Consider the following 22,341-nt stretch of genomic DNA (forward strand, 5'->3'; position numbering starts at 1 on the left):
TGCTTTGGGCCCAACATGCTGAGCCCAGGCACGGACAGCACACTCCCACTGCAAGTCCAGAAAGAGATGAATGACAAGGTATGTTGAACTCACCAGCTAGCTCCCCCCACTGGGGCACAGCTGAGCCACCCCCACAGATCCCATGGCTATTGCAACAGCTAAATGCAGCAGCAGCACCTGGGAGCATGGGGGATGCCCCTCAGCTGGGCTATCTGCAATATGTGACAGGCAGATCTCCTAATGGAGCTGCAGCCACAGAGCTACAGCTTTCACTGGAGAAATGTCAGTCAGGAGCAGCAAGACTCTTGAGCACATTTTCTGCCTCTTGCACTGACACCCATGGTTTTCCGTGTGCAGGTGCTGGTGGAGTTCCTCATTGACAACTGCACAGCAATATTTGGGCGGGACATGGCTTTGGCTTGCAGCCCCTCTGCTGAGGAGTGTCCCGAGCACACCGGCAGCTCCGCAGGTAGGAGGCTGCACTGGGGATTGGCACTGCCCAGGGCTGCTGGTTGCAGGTCTTGAGCTGGCTGTGGGAAGATGTCTGTGGCAATGCAGAGAGGTGTGGAGGGTTCAATACCTTCCGGCAGTGCCTTCCCCCTGCAACACTTTTCCGGAAGTTCAGAATGACCTTCCTCACACCACAAACTGCATCCCAGCTGTTAAACATCTGTAGAGCTCTGCTCTGCAAAGCCTTGCTCACTATGGGCCAGAACTCTCCCCCTGTGCAGGATATTGCCCCCAGGGGTATTTGTATCTCCTGAACTGCCCCTCACATCCATAGGTGTTAAGGCCGCAGCTTGCCATCTGCCCGGGCTGCGTGGTGCCACTGCAAAAGTCCCCTTTTCTCTTCAGAGGGCCAGTACAAAGTAGCTAACTGGCTCTTTGTGCCTACAGGACACCCAGGTGCTGCTCAGGAGGATGCTTCTGCCCACAACAATCCAGAGCCTGAAGCTGGATGCAGCTCCCCAAGCTCTGAGACGCAGCAGCCCAGAGGCAGAAGCCCCAGCGGGAGCAGGACATATGCAACATGTGTCTCTGCCCCTCCACTGCCTCATTTGAAAACTGACATTAACATAATGCAAAGGAGCATCTCAGAGCCATCCCTGTCCTTCCAGCACCCCTCGGAGGGCAGCAGAAGGCACCAGAAATGGAGCAGAAGTGTAGATAAGTGCACTAAGAAAACTTCAGAGGAAATCAAACATTTACAGTGAACAGTGAAGAGCAGGACCTAACACGGTCAAGGCTGCTCTTTGCTTTCAGCTAAATTTGGCCTCTTCCAACCTGGACAAGGACCCCAAGAGAAGTAGAAAATGGTTGTTTTGCCAGAACACAGCAGGGCTTTGACAGAATGCTGAAGAGATCTCTGGTGGGTTTAGTGGAATAATTTAATAGGCAGGCATGTTGGTAGGTAGGGAACAAAAAGACATTTGCATTTGAGAGTGCCTGTAAGGTCTGGGAATAGTGAAGGCCTGTAGAGGCCTGAAGCTCTTTTGCATTGAGGAAAATGCCCTGACAGAAACTGGATGAAAGAGAGGAATTTAATCACAAACCTGAGTTAAGGAAATAAGATTCTGGGAAAAAAAAAAAAAAAAACAAACCATACATTCATTTCACTTTCAGACTAATGCAATATTGTTTAACACAACTAAGAAGCTGATCTTCCTCTATTGTGAAATCATGGAATCAAAATAATTCAGGTTGGAAGTGATGTAAGGAGTTATTTCCAACCTCCTGCTCAAAGCAACATCAGTTGTGAGGGCAGACCAGGTTGCTCTAGGCTTTATCCAACTGAGTCTTGAAAACCTCCAAGGATGGAAGCTGCACAACCTCTCTGGGCAACCTGTTCTACTGCCTGAGTGTCCTCATGGTGAACAAGCTTTTCCTTTTATCCAGCCTGAACCTCTCATTCAATTTATGCCCATTACCTCTCATCCTCCAACCATGCACCACTGTGAAGAGCCTGGCTTCATCTCCTTGGTAACCTCCATGTAGGCATTGGGGGTCTCCTGTTAGTTCCCTCTGAAGCCATTTATTCTCTAGGCTGAACAAGCCCAGCTCCCTCAGCCTTTCCCCATAGGGCAAGTGTTTCAACTCTTAAACACATTGGTGGCCCTCTGCTGAACATGTTCTAGGTTATTATTATCTTCCTTGTATTGGAGGCACCTGAAGCTGGATGCACTATTCCAGATGTGGTCTCATGATTTCTGAATAAAGGTGAAAAATCACCCCCCCTAACCTGCTGGGTATTCTGTTAATACAGTTCAGGAGACTGTTGGCATTCTTTGCTGTCAGGGCACATTGATCGTTATGTTGACCAGGCCCCCCGGGGCTGTCCACAAGTGCTGCTCTGCAGCCAGTCAGTCCCAGTCTGGATCACTGCAAAATTAGAATTATAGAATAATGTAGGTCAGACTGACAGCAACCTGAGACCAAAGCAAGGTGATGAGTTGTCATCCTGGGAAGTCCAGTCAATGACTCAGGACCAGCAGGGGACCATGCTGGGCATAGGCCCACCTATAATATGGTTGGGACCAGGACTGGGGGCCAAGTCTAGAGATTAGGTGGAGCTTCCAGGCCCATGGGCATAGGGTGTGTGGGTAGAGGTCCCAGATAAGGCTAGTCTGGACAAGAATGGCCTATGGTACTCTCGGGGCCATACCATATATGGATGACACTTTGGTACAAGGACAAACTGAAGTCGAAGTACAACAGTACACTGGAGAAGTAATCAGCGTTATGCAAAACACAGGTTTTAAATTAATCATGATAAAGCCCCATTAGTAAAATCTGATGCTTAAAAAGGGTCAAGATGAATGGCGCTCAGCTCATCAATGGGTAGAGCTAATTATAAGACTCCCCATTCCCACAGAAGAAGCTGAGTTGCATTCAATTTCGGAATGAACTTTTTGCAAGACTTTATCCGTCTACTTTCAAAAATTGGAAAACCACTAATCAAACTGTTAACTACTTTCTACGCATGTATAGCAGACTACTCGGAGGAAGAGCAGGCCTTGGAGCAGTTGCAGAGAGGAGCAGCCCTTTTCTCCAGAGCAGAACTCTGGAGCAGGCTCCCTGCAAAGCAGGGGATACCAAGAAGTTGGGTATACGTGTGCCTCCTGCCATACATGCTCATCTCCCATCTCTGCCTTGACTGAGACTCTGGTGGAGGGATGCCCCTCTTGCTAGCTTGCTGTCTTTTGACAGCTTTCTTCCTCCCTAAGGAAGAAACAGAAGATCACTATTAATCCTTCCATTCCCCCCGCCACCCATGCTACCTGCCACATGCACCTGGAGAGTCTCAGTTCTACTCACATGCTTAGCATGGCAGAGAGCAGGGTCCAGTGCATTGCCAGACACCTGGACATGTTCATGATTATATCAAGAGACTGCAGAAGAGAAAGGAGATTGGAGGCACAAAAGGAGGTGAAAGTGACTTGGAGAAATCAAGGGGGAAATCACAAGGCCTAAAATCTAAGGATCAGTGCCACTGCTGAGGGGTTGACCCTCCAGGAACACGTAAAGGGCGCACCACTGAGTATGTCTTTCTCAGACACACTCTAACAATTAACCTTGTCCAGGGATGGTTTAAATTAGTGGTAGCTGGCTTGGCCCAAACTGCAGAGGCCACAGCTGATAGGGTCTCAGTGGGGGCACTCTGGCCTTGGAGCAGCAATGCAGCCTGCCCTCTCCTTGGGAAAAGCATGGAGAGCCCCTGGGAGAAAAGGCAACAGTGGGTCTAAGTCTCCCATTCCTCCCTGCTATCCCGCTCACCATCCCTTTGGTACCCCAGTTCCTTCTCAGCGTGAGAAACAAGATTATCTTCACTGGGGTCTGTCTGCTCCATGCTGGAGCCCCTGCCTTATGCTGCTGAAGAAGACTCAGCTCATGCCCTCAGAACCAACCCCTCCCCAAGCATTCCACAACTGCTGTAGGGAGAAGCCACAGGAAGCAGCAGTTCACCTGCCCTGCCTGGTAAAGGAGGCCACCTACTACTTCAAACAGAAGCATCTCAAGAGCAAGAAAAGGGCACCCAACCCTGTCACTAAGTGCAACTAAGCCAGAAGCACCACCTGCACAAGATCTTGACTACATCTGTCAAGATCCAGCTGATGAGATTAATCTGGTCTGAGGTAGATAATAATAATAATGACAAAAAAGGAAGACAAACTTTGCTACCCAACTCCTACTAACATTTTTTATAACTGTAATGTACTTTGCTTTTTTGTCAAGGTTATTGTTGTTGATGAACTTCTGCACTGGGTGGCTTCACCTGGTCCTAATTCACCGAAAACTGCTTTGTCTGGCAAGGCTGGGGTCACACTTTCTGAGTGAGTCAGTCAGAATGCAATAAGCCAAACAAAAATGGGCCAATGCACGTTGATATGGTGCAATCAGCCACTCAGTACTCTTGAAAACAACATGCTTAAGAAATCATGGTTCCATGTTCAAAGGTTGTTGGAAATGCCTGGGGACCAACTTCAGGGTTTCTTTCAAAGAATGAAGTAACAACTTGAGTCTCACCAACTCCAAGCAGACCCTCAAAGACGCAAAGCCATAAATCAATGTGCATGTTAAGGACAAGAATAGCAGAATAACCGCAAGCTGTGACCTGACTTTCTTGATGTGTGAACAACTCATGATCAGAGGACGTGCCTGTTGTTGGACTGATCTTGTCACATTAGGGAAGTCATGAGCTATTTCTATTTTGTATTCCGTGTATTTTTCATTGATGTTTAAGAACAAGAAAGTTCCTAATAACATTTCCCCAAGAAATTGCCTTTTTAAACTGAGACTATTATAAATTCTGTTTCACCCAGCTTGGAAAGCTTGGATAGCTCACACCACCACCATCACTCCTAAGCAAACTCCAGTTCATAATGGAACATACCCTGCAGAGACAGAACAATATCAAAGGCAAAGAAGAAAAGAGTGTAGGACGTGGCTGGCTTGGTACAAGGACAACAGATATTGGTATGATATTTCATTTTTCAAAGATATTCTAAATACAGCTCTTGCATTACAAGGGACATTAGCTTCTTGAGGTAAAAATTAGGAATACAATACCACAAGAACGAACCTACACTTAGGATCTTAATGAAATAAGATCACTGAGAACTATCTACCTGCTAATTCACAGATTTGTTAAAGAAAGGCAAAAAAAAAAAAAAAAAAAAAAAAAAAAAAAAGGCAGCACTTCAGTATGTGTGGGGAATTTCAAAAACAAAAGTTCCTTCCTATTTACTTGGAGATTCTAACCTGCATGTCCTTCCACAGTAAGTAGAAAAGGCACTTCCAAGTAGTGGCTAGCACAAACCCAGATTTGCTGGCCAGCTCCCAGTGCTATGATTAAAATATAGTTTAGCACTCAGTTTTGAGATTCTCTGCCATAAGCAGATCTTTTTTGTCATTGAGCTCGGTCTTCAGCAACCTAAACTTATATAAATGTGTAATTTTAGATACCTACCTATGCACAATTAAGTTTTTCTTTTGTTAAAAGGGATACATTTTCCTTTTTCTCCTGTAAAAATCAAAATGGATTATACTGTAGCCTGGACAGAAATTATATAGGAATCTGAATCTTACAATAGAAAAATGAGATTCAGTTTTAAAAACCTATTTGTCTAGTTACTCTTAGTAAAAAGAACAGAAATATTTCTACATCATCATTGATATTGCATACCTCTTGTTTCTATAGTATCTTTAAAATTAAGATCTGAATGTAGCATGCTGGATCTGCAGAGAAGCTGTAACAGGAAAAATGTACAGGCCTTTCCCTATAAAAGAGCAATGTGTGTATTTGTTATTTTTAAGTATGTTCTGCTTCACATTCCATTCTCCATGAAAAATGAAAGCTAACCTATATCACACAAAAGTGTTGGTAATACTTATGTATCTGCTACCACCTGCTGACAAACACCATTATTGACTTTATCCTAGCCAGTCTCATAGAAGCAGCCTGTATTTTGTGATAAAGCTTGCACTGACTGCTCTCTACAGTGCCTGACAGTAAAAACTACATAAAATTTTCAATACTGTATGTTGTAGTCATAATAAGCCACTAACTTTCTATCCAGCCAGCTTGCCTGTATGATAGATTCACCACTGACCAGCATATTCAGCTCATAAAGCATCTACTATATCTTCCATTCACTGAACCTGTTCAGCTGTTGCAGACAGTTATTCTAGTCAGTTACTGAGCAATTTAAAAGAAACTGATTCCCCATTTACAGAAATCCCAAATCATTTAATCTAGTACATTAATCGTAAGATTTTTTAAATGACAAGTCAATTTCTCTTGGCCTTATTTCCCAATCTATAATGTGGGCTGAAAACATCTTTTTCTTTTTTCCAGTCTTAAAACTAAGATCAGAATAGTAATAGAAATGAGAGCCTTTGTTACTTAAAGCATTGTAAAATTAAGCAGGATGGTGCAAAGCCATTCATTTACCTCCAGATATTATTGTTGCTGAGAAAAAGACCACCAAAATCCTAAAACAAAATGGAAAAAAACATCTTCAGTTTTAGGTAACTCACACTAAATTGCAGAAGTATGACACTAAAAAGAGATTACAGTTCACACTGAGGCCTGTATTTGTCTATATGGTAGAGTAAGTGTTTATAGTGTTTACTTCTGCTTGCACTTCCAAACATTTTGAAAAAAGCTGTCAGAGTTCCCATTCCTGCAGCACTTCATGAACTTTCATGAATCAAATTTTAAACCCAATTTCATATAAAAATGATCTGGCAAAAAATGTAAGCCAAAGCTTCAGATCTGGTAAGCCAAACCTTCAGAAAAAATAATTTCATGACAGCAATAGAAATGTCATGAAAACCACAGCATAGAGCTACTGCGTAACAGTATGCCTTGTGGTTCAGACAAAGATAATTCTGTTAAGATCATGAAGCTTGCTGTCTTAGCCGATGAACCTGAACTTGAAATTTCTACTTAAGAGCGATAGGTCTTTAAGACTGGTAGGTTCCTCGAAACCTACACGCATTTAGCAAAAACAAAGGTGTGAATGAGATGTCTTATCCCCTTTTCATTGCCCACTAATCCATTTTTTTTCTTTTGCAAGATTAGCATTTTTCACCAGACTTAAGCTCCTGCCTGGAGTGTTCAAGTGGTTTCTAGTCAGAAATTTCCAATCAGGCTTAACACTGTCCTTTTTTTTTCCCGCAGTTTCATCCTAAAGCAGCTGAAGCCAGGCACTGTTACTGAGGGAAGACCGAAGAGGCAACACGGCACAGGGCTGCAGATCTGAAGGGCCCGGAAAGCCCTGACAGCAGCCTGACACTATGCAACAAACTGCCACAGAAAATACTCTCTGCCAATCTTCTTGTATGTCAGCTACTAAAAACCTAACAGGAGTTTCTGCCGTTTCTCTGAGAGGGTCGAGTCACCACTGAGAAAATTTCAGTTCCAGAAGCAGGAAAGACGATTCTTACTGAAGACCGGGGCAGCCCTGCTCCCCGCGCTGCTGCCGAGAGCCGCCTCTGCCCTCCCAGAGGGGGGCGGGAAGCCCTGGAAGCGCCACCCACACCGCGCAAACGGCCTCCCCCCGCCCCTAGCTGTCGCGGAGCAGGGCCTGGGCGGCGGCAGCCGTTGGGCGACTTCTCGCGAGGCTTCGGCGGCGGGGAGGGGCGGGGCGCTGCCGCCGCCGCCGCCGCCGTGGAGGCGCCGCGGGGCGCGCCCCTGGGGCTGGGCACTGTGCTGGTGGTGAGGCGCCCCCGCTCGCTGCAGCCGGGCTCCCCGCGGCGCTCGCGGCTCGCTGCGGCGGCGGGGCCGACGAGGGGAGGGGTGCGGACGGCGCCGGCCTCGGGGGTGCCGTGGGGCTCGGCCCCTGCGCGGGGGGGGCGCGTTTGGGCGGGCGGCCGGGCCGCGGGCACCTTCCCGGCGGCGTTGTTCTGGGGCGCCCCGTGGCTGCGAGCGGGGCCGGTGGGCGAGAGGGGGTTTCCTCTTCCGTGTGGGGTGTGGAAAGGAAAGCTGCCTGATGGAGCTTGCGTGATCGCCGAGTCTGTCTTAATTTTGTCCCTAGACGACGGACTGGTCTGAGCCCTGGCTGGTGGGGCTGGCGGTTTTCCACGTCCTCTGCTTCCTCCTGACGTGCTTCTCTCTGCAGCACTATCGGGTGCAAATAGGGCACTTCCTTTGCGTGGGTGAGTAGTGTGTGCAGTGCTGCTTCCCTGAACTTGCCTTTCGGGTGGCAGGCGGCACCTGCATCCTTTATGCCACTAATACTGTTAAAGATATTCTTCTAGGTTAGTAATTACAATTTTCTGTATATGTCTGCGTAATACTGGGTTTTGTGATATGCTTTACAATAGTTAAAGGGCATGCAAAGCAGTATTTCTCTTTTATTAATACATGTGCCTGTACACAATAATACTTACTTGCATTTCATTGTCACAGAAGCTGTTATAGCATATGTGCCTATTTGTTTTGTTTCCAAGACTATATGAAGTAGTGACTTGAAACTTTGGCCTTAGGGAGGATTTGTGATAAATAAGGTTTCTTCATAGTTAATTATGTATCACAGCTTCACAGAAGATTGCTGTTACTCTAGAGAAGCAGACAAGGACTCTCACAAGCTGGCAGTTACTCTCTGCCTTCTTCTAATGCTGCCCTTCAGGAAATATGGCCAGCTTTTGGCTGGATTCATTTCTGGATCTGGTCTACTGCCTGACTAACACCTGTGCGAATGGCATGAGGAAGAGCAAACCTGGTTCTTACCGTTGCGGTACCAGTGTTTGCTGTTTCAGGATTTGTCAGAGGTCAGCCTGAGGATCCTCTGTGGCCTTGCCTAACCAAAGCTCTGTCTTTGTGGCTGACTGGCTTAAGAGTAGCCTTGCGGAGGGTATTTGTTTTAGAAGATGTCATGGATTTGATTATATGCATGTGCTGCGAGCAGCACCGTGGTTCTAGTTATGGCTGTACACACTGCCTCAGTTCTGTCATGCTTACAGAGTAATGGAGGAAGGATGAGCAAGTTAAAGAGAATCACAGGCAAAAAATTCCACTTGAAGACTATGTTGACATTTTAAAATATCATTTAGTCAACTAGTTAAGTTGAAAGGGGAATCACAGTTTTCTCAAAACTGCAAATACGTAACTCAGCTAAAACTAAGGTTTCAGTGATGTAAATTACCTCCCAAAATTAATATAGAAATCTTAGTAAATTTCTGTAAATCCATTTCTAACTGCAGAGTACAGAGGAAGAAATAGTGATGCCACGTGTACAACACATTAGGCCCAAGTGTTCCTTTTAAAAAGTCAGGATTTTCTTTCTTAAATTTAATGTTAGGCATGTAGAATTTCTAATGACATGCTGGCTCGGTTTACTTTAGATTCTTCATCTAAAGTATTCTTAGTGTTACCAGCATGGATTTGCACACCCAAGCACTAATTGCATTGAAAATTGGAGTGGAACTGATCTTTGATGGCTTTTCAATGCAAGTATGATGTAAATTTCCTGTAAGCGAGATGAGTGCTTAAAAAAATCCTTATCAAGTCACAGCCTTGTACGTCCCTGAAAAATTGAACCACTGGTGATACATCAACAATAAAAAATATTTTATGTTGTACAAAGTAAAAAATGACTAAAGAAACTACAAAATTATCACACTGGTTTACCTTGACATGATAAGTATGATCTATATTGTGCAGTACCATACAAAGATAACCCAGCTGATGCCAAAACAATACAGAATATTGTTTATTATGGCATTCCCCTTCACATCACCAAATTTTTTTTTTAAACTGGTTTGGGCATGTCATCTTTAAAGTGACTGAAGCAGTTTTAAGTTTCTCCTTGTATCATTTTCCACAAAAAACAAAACAAGGAAATTTTTTAATTGGATAATATATAGTCTCATTGCTTTTCTATTAAACATATGATTTCAATGGATTTTCTTGCTGTCTTGATGCATTTATGCTACATATAACTGTTGAATAAGGATATACTAGTTTTCACTGGACTGCAGCGGACTGCTCTGCTATATACCTACCACAAACAAAGCTTGTGCTGTGTCCTCATAAGTGAATTCAAAACACTTCTGTGAAGCAGTTTTAAATACAGTGTTTCTCCTAGATATTTTAATGACCAAAAATGTTAAAACTATAAATAGAAGGGATTTACCTTTTTAAGACTTGGACGCAATGCAATGTAGGAAGGAACTGCATAAATGCTTGTTTATAATTCTGGTGAATTTACTCTTAATGTTTAGTACACTAGCTTTAGATAGTAATGGTGGATATAAAACCTAAAGCATCTAAAATGATATCTTAATTCTATACCAGTCTGGGGGGAGTGCTGACTTTATTTTACAGATTTATCTTAGAAGCAATCATCAACAAGATTGATGGAAAAAATACTGATTTAAAAAAAAAATACTCATGTGTATACTGAGCTCTTCCTGTAAGCTCAGATATGCAGGATTTTATGTCTCTTTGTAATATTGCAAGTATGTTTTCTGATCACTTAATATTTGTTAGTATCTATATGGGACACTTCAAACATTCAGAACTGGCTTTATGTAGTTAAATGTGTGACAATTTTCTGAGGATCATGGAATTTTAATGTAGAGTACGTATACATCTTAGAACTGATAACTTGCTGTTTATTTTTAAAGAAGTATTGAATCTAACAATACTTTTCTTTTGTTGTACAGTAGGTTTAGTTTACTGTGCTGAATATATAAATGAATTAGCAGCTATGAATTGGAGGTAACTGTTTTCCCTTTCACATTTAAATGCATGAGTTATTTTTTTGTATCATTCCACCAAAAACATTAATTGAAAGAGTCACTCATGTCTCATCAAGAGAATGTGATGGTGGAAGATCTGTTGCACTGATTGATAAAATCCTTTTGGACAAAACCATACAATGCAATATAGTTTCAACTTAGCTTATAGGAAAGAGTAATTTTTCTAACAGTTAACATGTGTTTACTGACTAAAAATCAAAAGAAGAAAAACACTTTTTGTTTGCATGGATTGTTGTAAACTAACTCTAAGAGAAAATCAGAGTAGTACAGTTAAGGGAAAGAGGACATGGGCTTTTTTTTTTTTTTTTTTCATTAGCTGTTTGTGTTTAATAAGGTGAAGTTAAGCACCATTTCTCAAAAATATCGCTAAGTATTTTATATGCTTATTATGTGCATAAATATCATGAAAATCTGCCTGGTTTACTTAGTCTGTGTACCAGAATTAAACTGATGACTTTTTTCCGTAAGCATTGAACTAATCTTTCCCCAGTGTAACAGGGAAAGATTACTATAGTAATACTAATAGTCTTTCTGGAAAGATACTATGTGTGTGTGTGTGGGGGGGGGTTCTGTCAAACAATAAAGCCTTACAAAAAAAAGAAAGGCTGGTATTGTAATGAATGTTCATAACTGATTAGATATTGACGACCCCTTTCTTCTGGCTTGATACAGTAGAATGTTGTCCCATGCTTGGGGCTCCCAAGAAGTGGGATAATCTGGCCAATATCCATGTAGAACAGCTATTATGAACATATAAAGTTGTGTGGAATACAGTGAATAATGTTCTTTTTTTTTTTTTTCTTTTCTATCAGGCTATTTTCTAAATACCAATACTTTGATTCAAGAGGAATGTTTATTTCACTAGTCTTTTCAGCACCACTTCTGGTGAATACTATCATAATTGTGGTATGTGTTTATTTAAATGGATACTTCTTTCATGAAACTGATAAGTAAATGTGTGTGTGCATGTGTGTGTGTACACATTATATTAAAAATGAGTTGAATGTAATAATACTCATACTTTTCAGGTCACCTGGGTTTACAGAACTTTGAATGTAATGACTGAACTGAAGACACTACAGCAGAGAATTAAAGCAGAGAAAAAGAAGAATTGAAAGTGTTGAATATTTTTATTATTATTTGTAAAAATACTGTTTCATGTAATGAGTCCTTCTTGTATGTTTATCCAAGAACAGCAATGTTTTTTTGTGTCTGATGTTGAGAGGACTTTGCACCCTTTGGCCATGGACAATGAGGTGAAAGCAGGGGTTCACAATACATCTCAACTTTGCTATGAAATCAGGACAGGCTGGTCTTAACAGGTCTTTCTGTGCTTTAGTATAAGCTATTTTTACCGTGACCAAGACAATTAACACTGATAACGGTACAAACTTCCAGTCAGTTTTCATACACCTGTGTATTTTTTTTAACTGTGTGTTAAATACGTATTTATTAAGTATCCAGTCTTCTACTTACGCCAATTGAAGCTGTGCTATGGATTCTAGTAAATGAGGGCTAATATTCAGAACACTTCAAGAACTCATGCTTCTACAGAACATTTTACTTTGTAGATCAAGTTTCATATCTCATGTATGTATTGTGTGGCAGTGAACAATTCTGATACAGGACCATTTTATAAATAAAATTATCCATTGTATCTTGAATACAGATTGTTGGATTGCAGTTGATATTTTTAATTGTTTTTTTTTTTCCTTTTCTTTCTCATACAAATTGCTGGTTTGGTAAAATCTTGTACTTAATTTGTGTAAGTCAGTCAAAACCATCTCTAAATTGTTTCAATTTATATTTTACACTTTAATGCAGTTAGATAAATATCCTTTCTTAAATATGAATGAAATTTTTATAGTGTCTTTTGCTAGTTTGTGGAACAGAAGGGAAGGGGAGAAGCTTTAAGGTGTTCTACAAAATTCTGTTCATATGTATATACACATGTATAAAATGTTTGACTTTTTAATAAAGAACTGGAAATGACAAATTGACTCTGGTGAAAAGATCATATTAGATTTAGGGAATTTGGTGAGGCAAAGGAGATGAATACAATGTAAAAGAGTCCATGTACTTTTTTTAGTAGAAGTTATATGCGGAAGCAGTTAAAGCCTTGTGCAGAGACCTAGAGCTTCGTCTAAAGTATGTATCATTTAAGACATGGGAAAAATGATCTACAAAATTAAACTTAGTAGAGTACAAAGGTTAGCTTGCAAAAGAACACTACTAAGGTTCTAAGCTTGCATGTATTTGTGAACTGGTGGAATTACATACTTCAGGAAAATAAGCAAATGCATGCACATACACAGTTTGAGCCTCACATGGGGCAGGGTGAAACTATTTCTGGAGGGCTTCACAACGTTGTGGAAGGGCAGTGCAAGTGCTAGGCTGGGATCCATTTCTTTACCTTTCCCATGAGTTATGAGACTCCTTAACTCAGCACAGCTTTCCTCATTCATTCCTCTATCAAGACCTGCAGGCTGTGTAGGCCATATATATATATATGTATGTTAGCATATAAATAAATATGTGCAGGTGTGGACACTTGTAGTGTTCCATTCTGTTACAACTCCTAGTGCAATTTTGGGCACTTCTTGAAAATGTCTGCAGTAGTCTGGTGGATAGTATGTGCCTTTAGGTGCATACTAAAAGCCACTGTTTTGGAGGTGTGAAAAGAATTTAGCCAAATGGCTGCAGGATAGCCTGTGCAACTTGTCTTCAGGACCAAAGAATAGGCCTATTCTATTTATATAGACATAATTCTCCCAGCCTGGTTTGGAAAAGTTCAGCTTTGGTCTTTATAGATGGGGCAAGATCAGAATTTGTGGTCTAGAGTTTTTCTTCTGTGGACCTAAATGTGACCACACAAATGTTGTCACAACAGTTCACAAGATAAAGGTCATGAGCAGAACAATATCAGGGTATAATCATTTTAGTATTACACATGTTTTCAGTTGAAATCCTTGCCTGGTACTGAGGGATCACCTATTAAGAATAGCCTTTGGCATCGTTGCACACTGTGTGTAGGAATTTGATTCACAGTAAATAAGGTAGTTTAGAGCAGCATGTTCCCTAAGCAGCAAATATCTCACAATCAAAAAAATCTGCTATATTTAGTACATCCAAGGCAACCTTTCCCTACCTATTTCAGTATTGAACCCATTTCCTTGTGTCTGAGGTTGGAAAAATGAAAATTCCTCCTGTGTATGTGAAACTGGAGAGATGCCACAATCAGAACTCTCGTAAGATAGGCAAGATAATAAGTGTCTTTCTGTATCGCCCAGGTGGGTTGCTGTTGCTTGGTCCTAGATTTATTAACAGAAACAATTCTCCACATCTTTGAGGATCCCAAACAAAATCAAAAAAAACCAATCTTGTGCTTGCCAAAGTTCACTTTCTTTTTCCCCTCCATGTAATAGACCTTTTAGGCAGTATTTTGTTTTGTGTTGCATTGACAGCTGAATGTTGCTATTTAATACAAGGTTTTAATACACCACAGTCTTTTAATAAAGTGAACCCTTACATTTGAAAGGCAGGGGGGTTATTTATTTATTTTTAATCATCAAGTGAGAATAATCTTTTACCTGTATGGTATCTGATAATTTTGGATGCCACTAGTAAAATGTGGTAGCTAGCAGGTGGCTATTACTTAGTTTATAGAGAGTCAACGTGGCAGAGGAGTGAGCTTGTTTTCTGGAAGTATTGATGAGTGAAAGTATGGACGGCACCTAATTCCGAAACATAATATTTTCTTGAATGAGGAACATCTCAAAATTCAAACTTCAAAATTTTAAGCATTTTTAAAGCTTTCCTGACTACTTAAACTTTAATAATTTATCTTATATAACTATTTAATTTACTCATCACAAACAAACAGTGTTGCTTTCATATATATGATTGTCAGAAAAATCATCCTGTTTTCTACATTTGAGAAAGACTTAAACTTATAACTGGGTTGATGATTTGTCCTCTAGCTAGCCTTGCCTAGGAAACCACTATGTTCAAGAGTTAAAGTTTGCAAAATATTTGACATCAGTGTCTAGCCATAAGAGAAACCCTCAAAATTAAGTAAAGCGTGGTTTTTTATTTGTTATGTGACTGGATTTATGAAGTGATACTACAATAGCATAAAGTAAGAGCCTAGTTGCTGTCAAATCAAAATAATTACATCATGAATTTAGAGACTGTTGTTTTGCCTATTTAGAATTTTATATGTATAAGTGAATGAGAGCCAAATGTTTAAGCCAGGCGGAATACCTTAGCCAATACTATTTAATTGGGAGATGTGAATTTAGGTTGCTTGTGGAAAAGCCTATTTATTCTTTCAGTTTGGAGTAAACATACAAAAAAACAATTGGGTCCTTTGGTAAATAAGGCTAGACAGAGCTGATTTGCTACTGCTGCTGTGTATCTTGCAGGCAGTGACTCAACCTTCAGCCTTCCTTAAGAGCCTTCCTTTCCACCGCAACACGTGCTGTTAGCCACTGTGGAAAAACATTAAAAGAGAAGAAGCAATATTAACCTGGCAGCTTTACCCTAGCAGGAAGAAGCTCTGTTGCGTGAAAATTTGTGTAAAAAGACAAGCTGGCAGAAATTGGCATCATCCCCTGTGGAAAAGTTCCCTACAGAGAAGACATGAGTTTCCAAGAACTAGAATTTAGGATTCTCTCTTCTTACACATTCACTGTAATTTACTCTTTTTTTTTAAAAAACTAATTTTCAAACCAAATACAAGTGTATCTGTTTTTCTGTGCATCAAATCATTATAGTTAACCATACTAGCCACTGGATGTCACTGTTTCATATGCAAAAGCTGACTCAAAATATTTCTTTCATAGCCAGTTCTGCAATGCTTTTCACCATAAATTCATAAATACTTTCTGCAGTGTTTTAGGATGACCAGGAATGCTTGGACCTTAGCTTTCGAAAGCATAAATTGTCATCTGAACTGCAAGATAGATCTCCAGTCACTTGCAAAAGTTTATTCAAATTCTTCCTCTTTTCATTCAAAAGCACTTCTTGTAGCAGTGAAGATGAGCACGTATGTAGTGTTTTGAAGTCAGGATTGTGTTTTGGTTTGTATTTTAAAGCTTCTTAATTAGGCAAGGAAATAAATATCCCCCTTCACTCACACCTGCATTTCACCTGGAGGAGCCTGTCTCCAACCAATTATTAACAACTAAAACGAAAACAATTACAATGTTTTGCAAACAATATGCAGGAAAGTGTACTGAACTGGTCTTGTTCATGAACTAACAAAACTTATGCATATCTCCCATTTCTTTGTGATTTACCCTTACATAAGGCATCATTACCAAGGCTGTCCTTATTAAGTTATATAGCTATCAGTTGTTTATAGCCATCAGTGAGGTTGTCAGAGTGTCTGAAATCACTTCGGTCTTTCTCTGCATTCTGAAAAACAATACCCAGCAAAGTTCAGAGGCTTTCTGACTCCCTTTGAGAAGCTGTACGTGCAGAGTTCTCCACTGGACGTTCCCCTTTGTATCTCGTGTGTTGAGCTTGTAATCTTGCTGCTCTGTTTCTTATTTATCCTCAGAATCCATCTGAGCTCTCTTTCTGCTCCCTCTTTGAGAACACAGACTTGCAGTTCTGAGTTGTTTTCACTCCCCTTCCTGCAGTTTGCATGCACGCACATACACAAAACAACTATGAATAGCTTTGGCAATTTAACCTGCCATGCTCGTGAAACACCTGCCTCATACCTCAAAACTGATCGGCTACGTAGACCTCTGTTTTGCAGCCTGCTTTCCTCTGACCAGTTCCTCCCCTTTGTGGCTGTGCTGATACTATTGTTTTACTGCAAAACTGGAACAGTGTTGTACCAAATAGGAATAATTCAAGACTCAAAAGGAAGACCTCTATGTTTGTATCTGTGTTTACACATTTAAATATTTCATTTAAATATGACTTGCAGGATCCTTTCTTATACAGTTTCTCAGACATAATAAAGCCCGGTAAAGAGCTGTAACCGATAATAGTCAGTGTTTGTAACAGTATAACATTTAAATAGTCCCATGGATACTGGGTCTTGTTGTCTTTGGCACTGTCCAGAGTTAGAACCAGCTGAAACCAACGTCAGGATCAGATGTGTGGCCTCTCTGGTCTGAAAACATTATAAAAATCAGAAAGGCATTCAGCAGAACTGATTGAAACAAGACACATTTCTTAAAATGGACAAGTTCCTAGTGTCATTTATAACACACACGTTAATCCTGAATCAAAGAAATACTATCCAATATCCCCTTCCTCCCATCTGCTCCAGCAAAGACCTGAGAAAAAGGGTTTGCATAATGGCCTGAGGGCACACAAAATGAAGTTCAGCTGGACAAGGAGATGCCTAGGCTAAGTCCCTTCACTGGGATTGTGTTTATACCTCAATCTTAGCATTGTGAAATCAAATGCATCCAGGTAACTACAACTGGCAGGGTGGGTTGTGAAGTTTTTCATATAATTAGGACAGATGCACATTGGTCTTGAAGAACACTAGCCTTGGAAGGGATTTAGTATTGTAGAAACAAGGAGCTTTTAGAAATTCCTCACATGATTCAAGAAATTGCTTTGTGGAATCTGGATAAATATGCAAACAAAAGTAGAAATGTATTACTCCTTTGCAGTCTGCAATGACAATTTACCAATAGCTCATCAGTAATATTTTTTCCTGAAGTCATGTGTGGTAGGACCTGCAAGACATGAATCATTTTAGGTCAATAACTCTATCATTCATGCTTCTGATACCATACTCCATGCTTTGATTTAGGGATTAGCAAGAGTAGTCAGCTTCCTGTAGCAACCTTGGAAGAGACAGTGATTTATGAGATTTGTACCAATCAAAAGCATCACAAAAATCAGGAAGCTGATGTACCAAATAAAGTATAAAAGTGTCCAGCCCTTCACGACAAAATATTTTATAACAGAATCCAGGGAACTGTCAGTTTGGGGATTTTTACATTCGATCCACTGCAGTGTTGTAAAAAATGGAATTAAAGACAGGTTTAATGGCTCTACTTGAAGGTGTTGGTTTTGTAGGTTAATTAATAGTGAGACTTTTTCTAAATAATCACTATCATCAATCACTATGTCCATTTTTCTTTTGAAATCACAGAGTTAGCAGAAATGAAGGAAACAATCTAATTTTATATAACTTCCTGTATTTTTTTAATTGCACCAAATCCTAAATTAAGCTAATCCTTCTTCAATGGTTATAAAAAAGCAGGACACAGAACATCCCTCTGATGAAAATGAGCTAATTTATAAAAAGAACACAAGAGTGATTTCTTTTTAGCAAATTGGTTTATCGATTTATACCATCAAAGTTTCAAATTAATTAGCAAATAAAGCATGTGGTATCCAAGTTTTCTACTTTTGCATCTGCTGCCATGTCACAGAACGAACAAGCTTAATATGCCAAATTAGCTGTCCAGATTTATATGTGAGTGAAGAATGACAATTGTTATCATGGTAATGATTTTCACGTAATTCTCTTTGAAAAAGAAATAGACATAAATTCTCTTTGAAAAAGAGACATGCCATTTGTCCACAGTGAATTTGTCAAACTGTAAGAAAGGTCAGAATAGCACTGTCAGAGTCCAATAGTCTTTGACCTGGTTTCCCTACAACAAACCATGCTCTAGTTGCTACAAGATTCAGTGTCAGGAGATTCATTCTGAAGGTCACGGATTTACTATGTATCCTGGAGCATGCTAAATGACCTCCCTACTGACAAAAGAGAAACAAGCTATTTTCCTAAAATACTTTGATAGCCTTGGTAAAGATGGGCTCTACAGACACAACAGTACTGTTATTAATATTAGTCTTTATTCTTGCAAAAGGAGTTCATTTTCCAAGAGAAAAGATACAGATCTTTTTAAAAGAATAGATATCTTGCCAAGAATGGGGTGTTAACAGTAATAAACCACAATGTTATGCCATCTTAATTTAGAGTATTTTTCTATCATTAGTAAGTCACCTATCTAAAGAAGTAAATAAGATTCTAGAAGTGAAATGAATGTAGTGCTGGTAGTGAAAGGCAGAATAGTTTAAGGTGAAAAATGTGTATGGGATATATTAAAGTTCCAGCAAGTTTAAAAGAAATAGGCAGGAAGGAAGGAAAATTAGTGCATGAATCATACTCCTTTGGGTAACAGTGTCAGCAGACTCTGAAATCATCATGCTGCACAGGACAAACAGATGAGCAAATTGATGAGTAACTGACAAAACACTTTTTTTTCCCCCCGAACACTGAACTAGCAAACGGTTCTTTTTATATATTAAAGATGTGAGGTAATCACAACCATCTCTCTGAAAGTCAGAGCTATAAAGAAGCATATAAAAGAGCAGATGGTACGTTATGATGATGCCCTAACAAATGCAAGCAGCCAGAATTGCAAAAGTGCTTCTTTGTGGACCAATTTAATCATCCTGACTGAATTTAGCCCTTGTTATCTTCCTGTAGCAGGTATTTCTGGCATGGTCTAGCTTGTGTCAGTTCCTTACACTACATGGCTCAAGTTTCTTTACTAGAAAGGTCCAAGTTTAAGCCAATCTCTCACTGAGCCCAGATTCCTTCCTCTGTTAGCCAAGGGCTAACTCCAGAATTGAACCAGAGTGAGAGTCAGCATGTAAGCATGATCAAGGAGTATTGATTTGAGCCCTAAGCGGACAGTATAGACCAGTGTTTTCTTAAAACACTTTGAAACCTTGTTTTGGTTATATCTATCTTGATGTGATCTCCCAAGTTCATTAGTTCAGTTCCTCCTTGGTTTTTTTGTGATTGCTCTCCCACCTTGAGTTGATGCTAGCAATTCCCCTCCCCAGACAGAATTTCAGTTGACCCATGAAAGTGTTTGCACAGAACTAGCAGGAAGGTATTGGAATGATGTTACAATTCTCGTGTAAAAACCTAACCATATACAGAAATAATTCGGTATTGCCAAAAGTTTGGTATGAAGTCTTCAAGAAAGAGAGTGAACACTTACAAGAAACAGAAGTTAGTGGAGAGCCAATGGAGATATTTTCTTTTCTCTGACTTTACTAAGAACTTAATATTTTCTTCTCAAATGAGATTTTCAACTTGCAAATACTGATAGACTCTGTCCTACAGCAAGAGTTCAAGACAGTCCATGTCTTTTATACATTTAAAAATATCATTTTACACATGTAAAAATATTGTGATACTGCTGTAATCACTTATATTGCTCACCTTATCCAACGTATGAACTTTAGCTACCATTCCCAAACTGTAGTGTGGGAATAAAAGACATAAGGTTCCCAAACCGGGTATGTGGACAGTTATACTCTAGCTACAATAGAAGTGCAAATGGTGAAGTGAGAAGAAGATGAAGGATGAAATCGTGTGGGAAATACTACAGATAAAAATGAGAAACTGGTAACTATATCTGACCTACTTTACTTCACAAATCCTTCAAACTCCTTTTGTCAATACAACGAAAAGACTAGAATCTTCATTCTTAAAGAATATGGCTATTAAAATAGTACCTGCCTCTACACTCAGCTAAAAAGATGAAGTATTCAATGTTTTTTCCTAAGACTGCAGTCTCAAAGGTACCTTATCTACAATTGTGCCTGGCTTTTGTATGGCTCATGGCATGCCTTAAATCTATTTTTCTACACTAACATTTACTGTAAACTATTTATTTAAATCACAAAGTATAGAAATAAGACCAAGTCAATCATAGAATGTGGTTATGGATGTAACTTTCTATCTTCCATTAAAAGGCTCACAGACAAATACAAATAAGACAAATACAGCCTTTGCTCTTATGACATGAAGGGCAGAATAGAGGTAGCATAATTCCCCTAAAGAAGCAGAAATTGGAAGAGTGAAACTATAAACCCTATATCACACATAGTAATTACAACTCCTGTGGTCATACTGAGCTGGATTTAAATTAGCTACCTGTTTACTGGTAGCGGGGGAGCCACAATGGCCTCTCGAATAAACCCTGAGTGGCTGGCATGCACACACCTCTGTGCAGTCACAGAGCAAATTAATGGCAGGAATATTTATGCAATGTCCACTAGCTTGAACTTCTCAGTGGCAACTTTCTCCACTTGAATGGATTTTTAATTTGACGCTAAAAGATGTAAAAAGATAGTCATTCCCTTCAGATCAAAGTACTTCAGACCTGTCAGAACTTTCAGCCCTTAAAGTATTCAAGAATTTTTCTGTTTCCAAATGAGCAACTAAGTCAAGCCTTTAGGATCACTTACAATTCCATGGTAAAGAAGTTTTGTTTCCTCTGCTGAAATCTAGGCGATGAAGTCTACTACATGAAGCTTACCAGATTCTGCCTTTAGTATACTCAAACTTACCCACCTTTTGCTTTCTTATAGCAGATGTTTCCTTCACACTTCAGTGCTTCGGGTAAATGTTTATATGAAGCTATCTTATTTTGGATCCTATTTTGACTCCACTTTGAAAAGCTCATTAAAACACATCTCAGCACAAAGAACAATAGGAGACCATACCAAGGATTCCAATAATAGTTCCTTTTCTGACCCTTTTTGAAGGCAGACAGGTCATCCAGACTAGTGAAATCAAATATGCAAGCATCTACACTAGGCAGAATCCATCCAGCTTTGCAGTAAGACATGTTGTGCTTTTCCTCAAACTGCATTAAATCACAGTTTGTAGGTTAAGAAAGTGGATGTGACTTACCGTGCCTGTAGGTGGTCTCATACCGACAGCTCTGGTTCTGCCCTTAAGCTGCTAGCAAACTGAAGAGCTGAGATAGAGGACTTATGACCCTTCCCATTGAAGCAAAGGAGTTAATCGGAGAAACTCACATATTGCCCTCCAATGTTGACGGTGGGATCTTCTCAGAATGTTATGCTTTGCCACCCTAGTCTCTTGGAAAGATCAGCTTTTCCAGTCATTACAGTTTATGGCCACTTATTTCATTTACACATCAGTTTGAAATCTGATACATACCGTGCAGTGGACAGTGTTTGGAGTGTACAGTACTGCTTATAGCTGCATGTAGAATACTGTCTGCCTTTACATTGTGTAGGTTATATTTCCTAATTTTTTCAAAAGGTAAAAATTAATGATTTATAAAGACCGATATGATATTACCATCCTGAGAGCTCTGTTTAATGGCAAAAATGAATGAAATAATGGCTTTGCTGTATCAGACCAAATCTAATCAAGTCTCATGCCTCTGACCCATAGCAGATGCATAGCAGATGAAGTGTATAAGAACAAAAAAATCACATGGCCCCAGCAGGCCCTCCCCACATCTGGTGATTTTCATACTGGGACATATGAAAAGGCCAGAACCTTTGTGTAAAGTAGCTCTTAATGCACTTCCCCCCCCCCCCCCCAAGATTTTGTCCAATTGTTGGTGGGTTTTTTTTTTTTTTTTTAACTCATTCAAACTTTCAGTAACTTCAATACTAACTTGCATAAAGTTTTTCAGCATTTTCCAAGCTTTTAATGACTTCTAGCCAACTCTTAAAGCAAAATGAGAGAACACAAGTAAGCTTGTACACTATACATGATACTGTTTCAGATAGCTGGACTAGATG

At 40.0% G+C, this 22,341-nt stretch overlaps 1 protein-coding gene across 1 annotated transcript; it reads left to right on the top strand.

Annotated features, from left to right (window-relative positions):
* The first annotated feature begins 6,603 nt into the window (after positions 1 to 6,603).
* On the top strand, positions 6,604 to 12,767 carry LOC135326978 (transmembrane protein 18-like). The gene is made up of 7 exons (XM_064504620.1): positions 6,604 to 6,611; positions 7,184 to 7,237; positions 7,573 to 7,720; positions 8,040 to 8,160; positions 10,672 to 10,726; positions 11,580 to 11,673; positions 11,796 to 12,767. The coding sequence occupies exons 1-7, from the start codon at positions 6,604 to 6,606 to the stop codon at positions 11,880 to 11,882; spliced, it is 567 nt and encodes a 188-aa protein (XP_064360690.1). The 3' UTR covers positions 11,883 to 12,767.
* The last annotated feature ends 9,574 nt before the right edge of the window (positions 12,768 to 22,341 follow it).

The sequence above is a fragment of the Dromaius novaehollandiae genome, unplaced genomic scaffold (assembly GCF_036370855.1).
Source record: "Dromaius novaehollandiae isolate bDroNov1 unplaced genomic scaffold, bDroNov1.hap1 HAP1_SCAFFOLD_58, whole genome shotgun sequence".
Taxonomy (NCBI): Eukaryota; Metazoa; Chordata; class Aves; order Casuariiformes; family Dromaiidae; genus Dromaius; species Dromaius novaehollandiae.

Bases quoted from the DNA above. Each gene is read 5' to 3' on its own strand.
- LOC135326978 (XM_064504620.1), top strand. The intron at 8,161-10,671 runs GTGAGTAGTGTG...TTTGTTGTACAG, and splicing joins AGGGCACTTCCTTTGCGTGG to TAGGTTTAGTTTACTGTGCT. The intron at 11,674-11,795 runs GTATGTGTTTAT...CATACTTTTCAG, and splicing joins TGAATACTATCATAATTGTG to GTCACCTGGGTTTACAGAAC.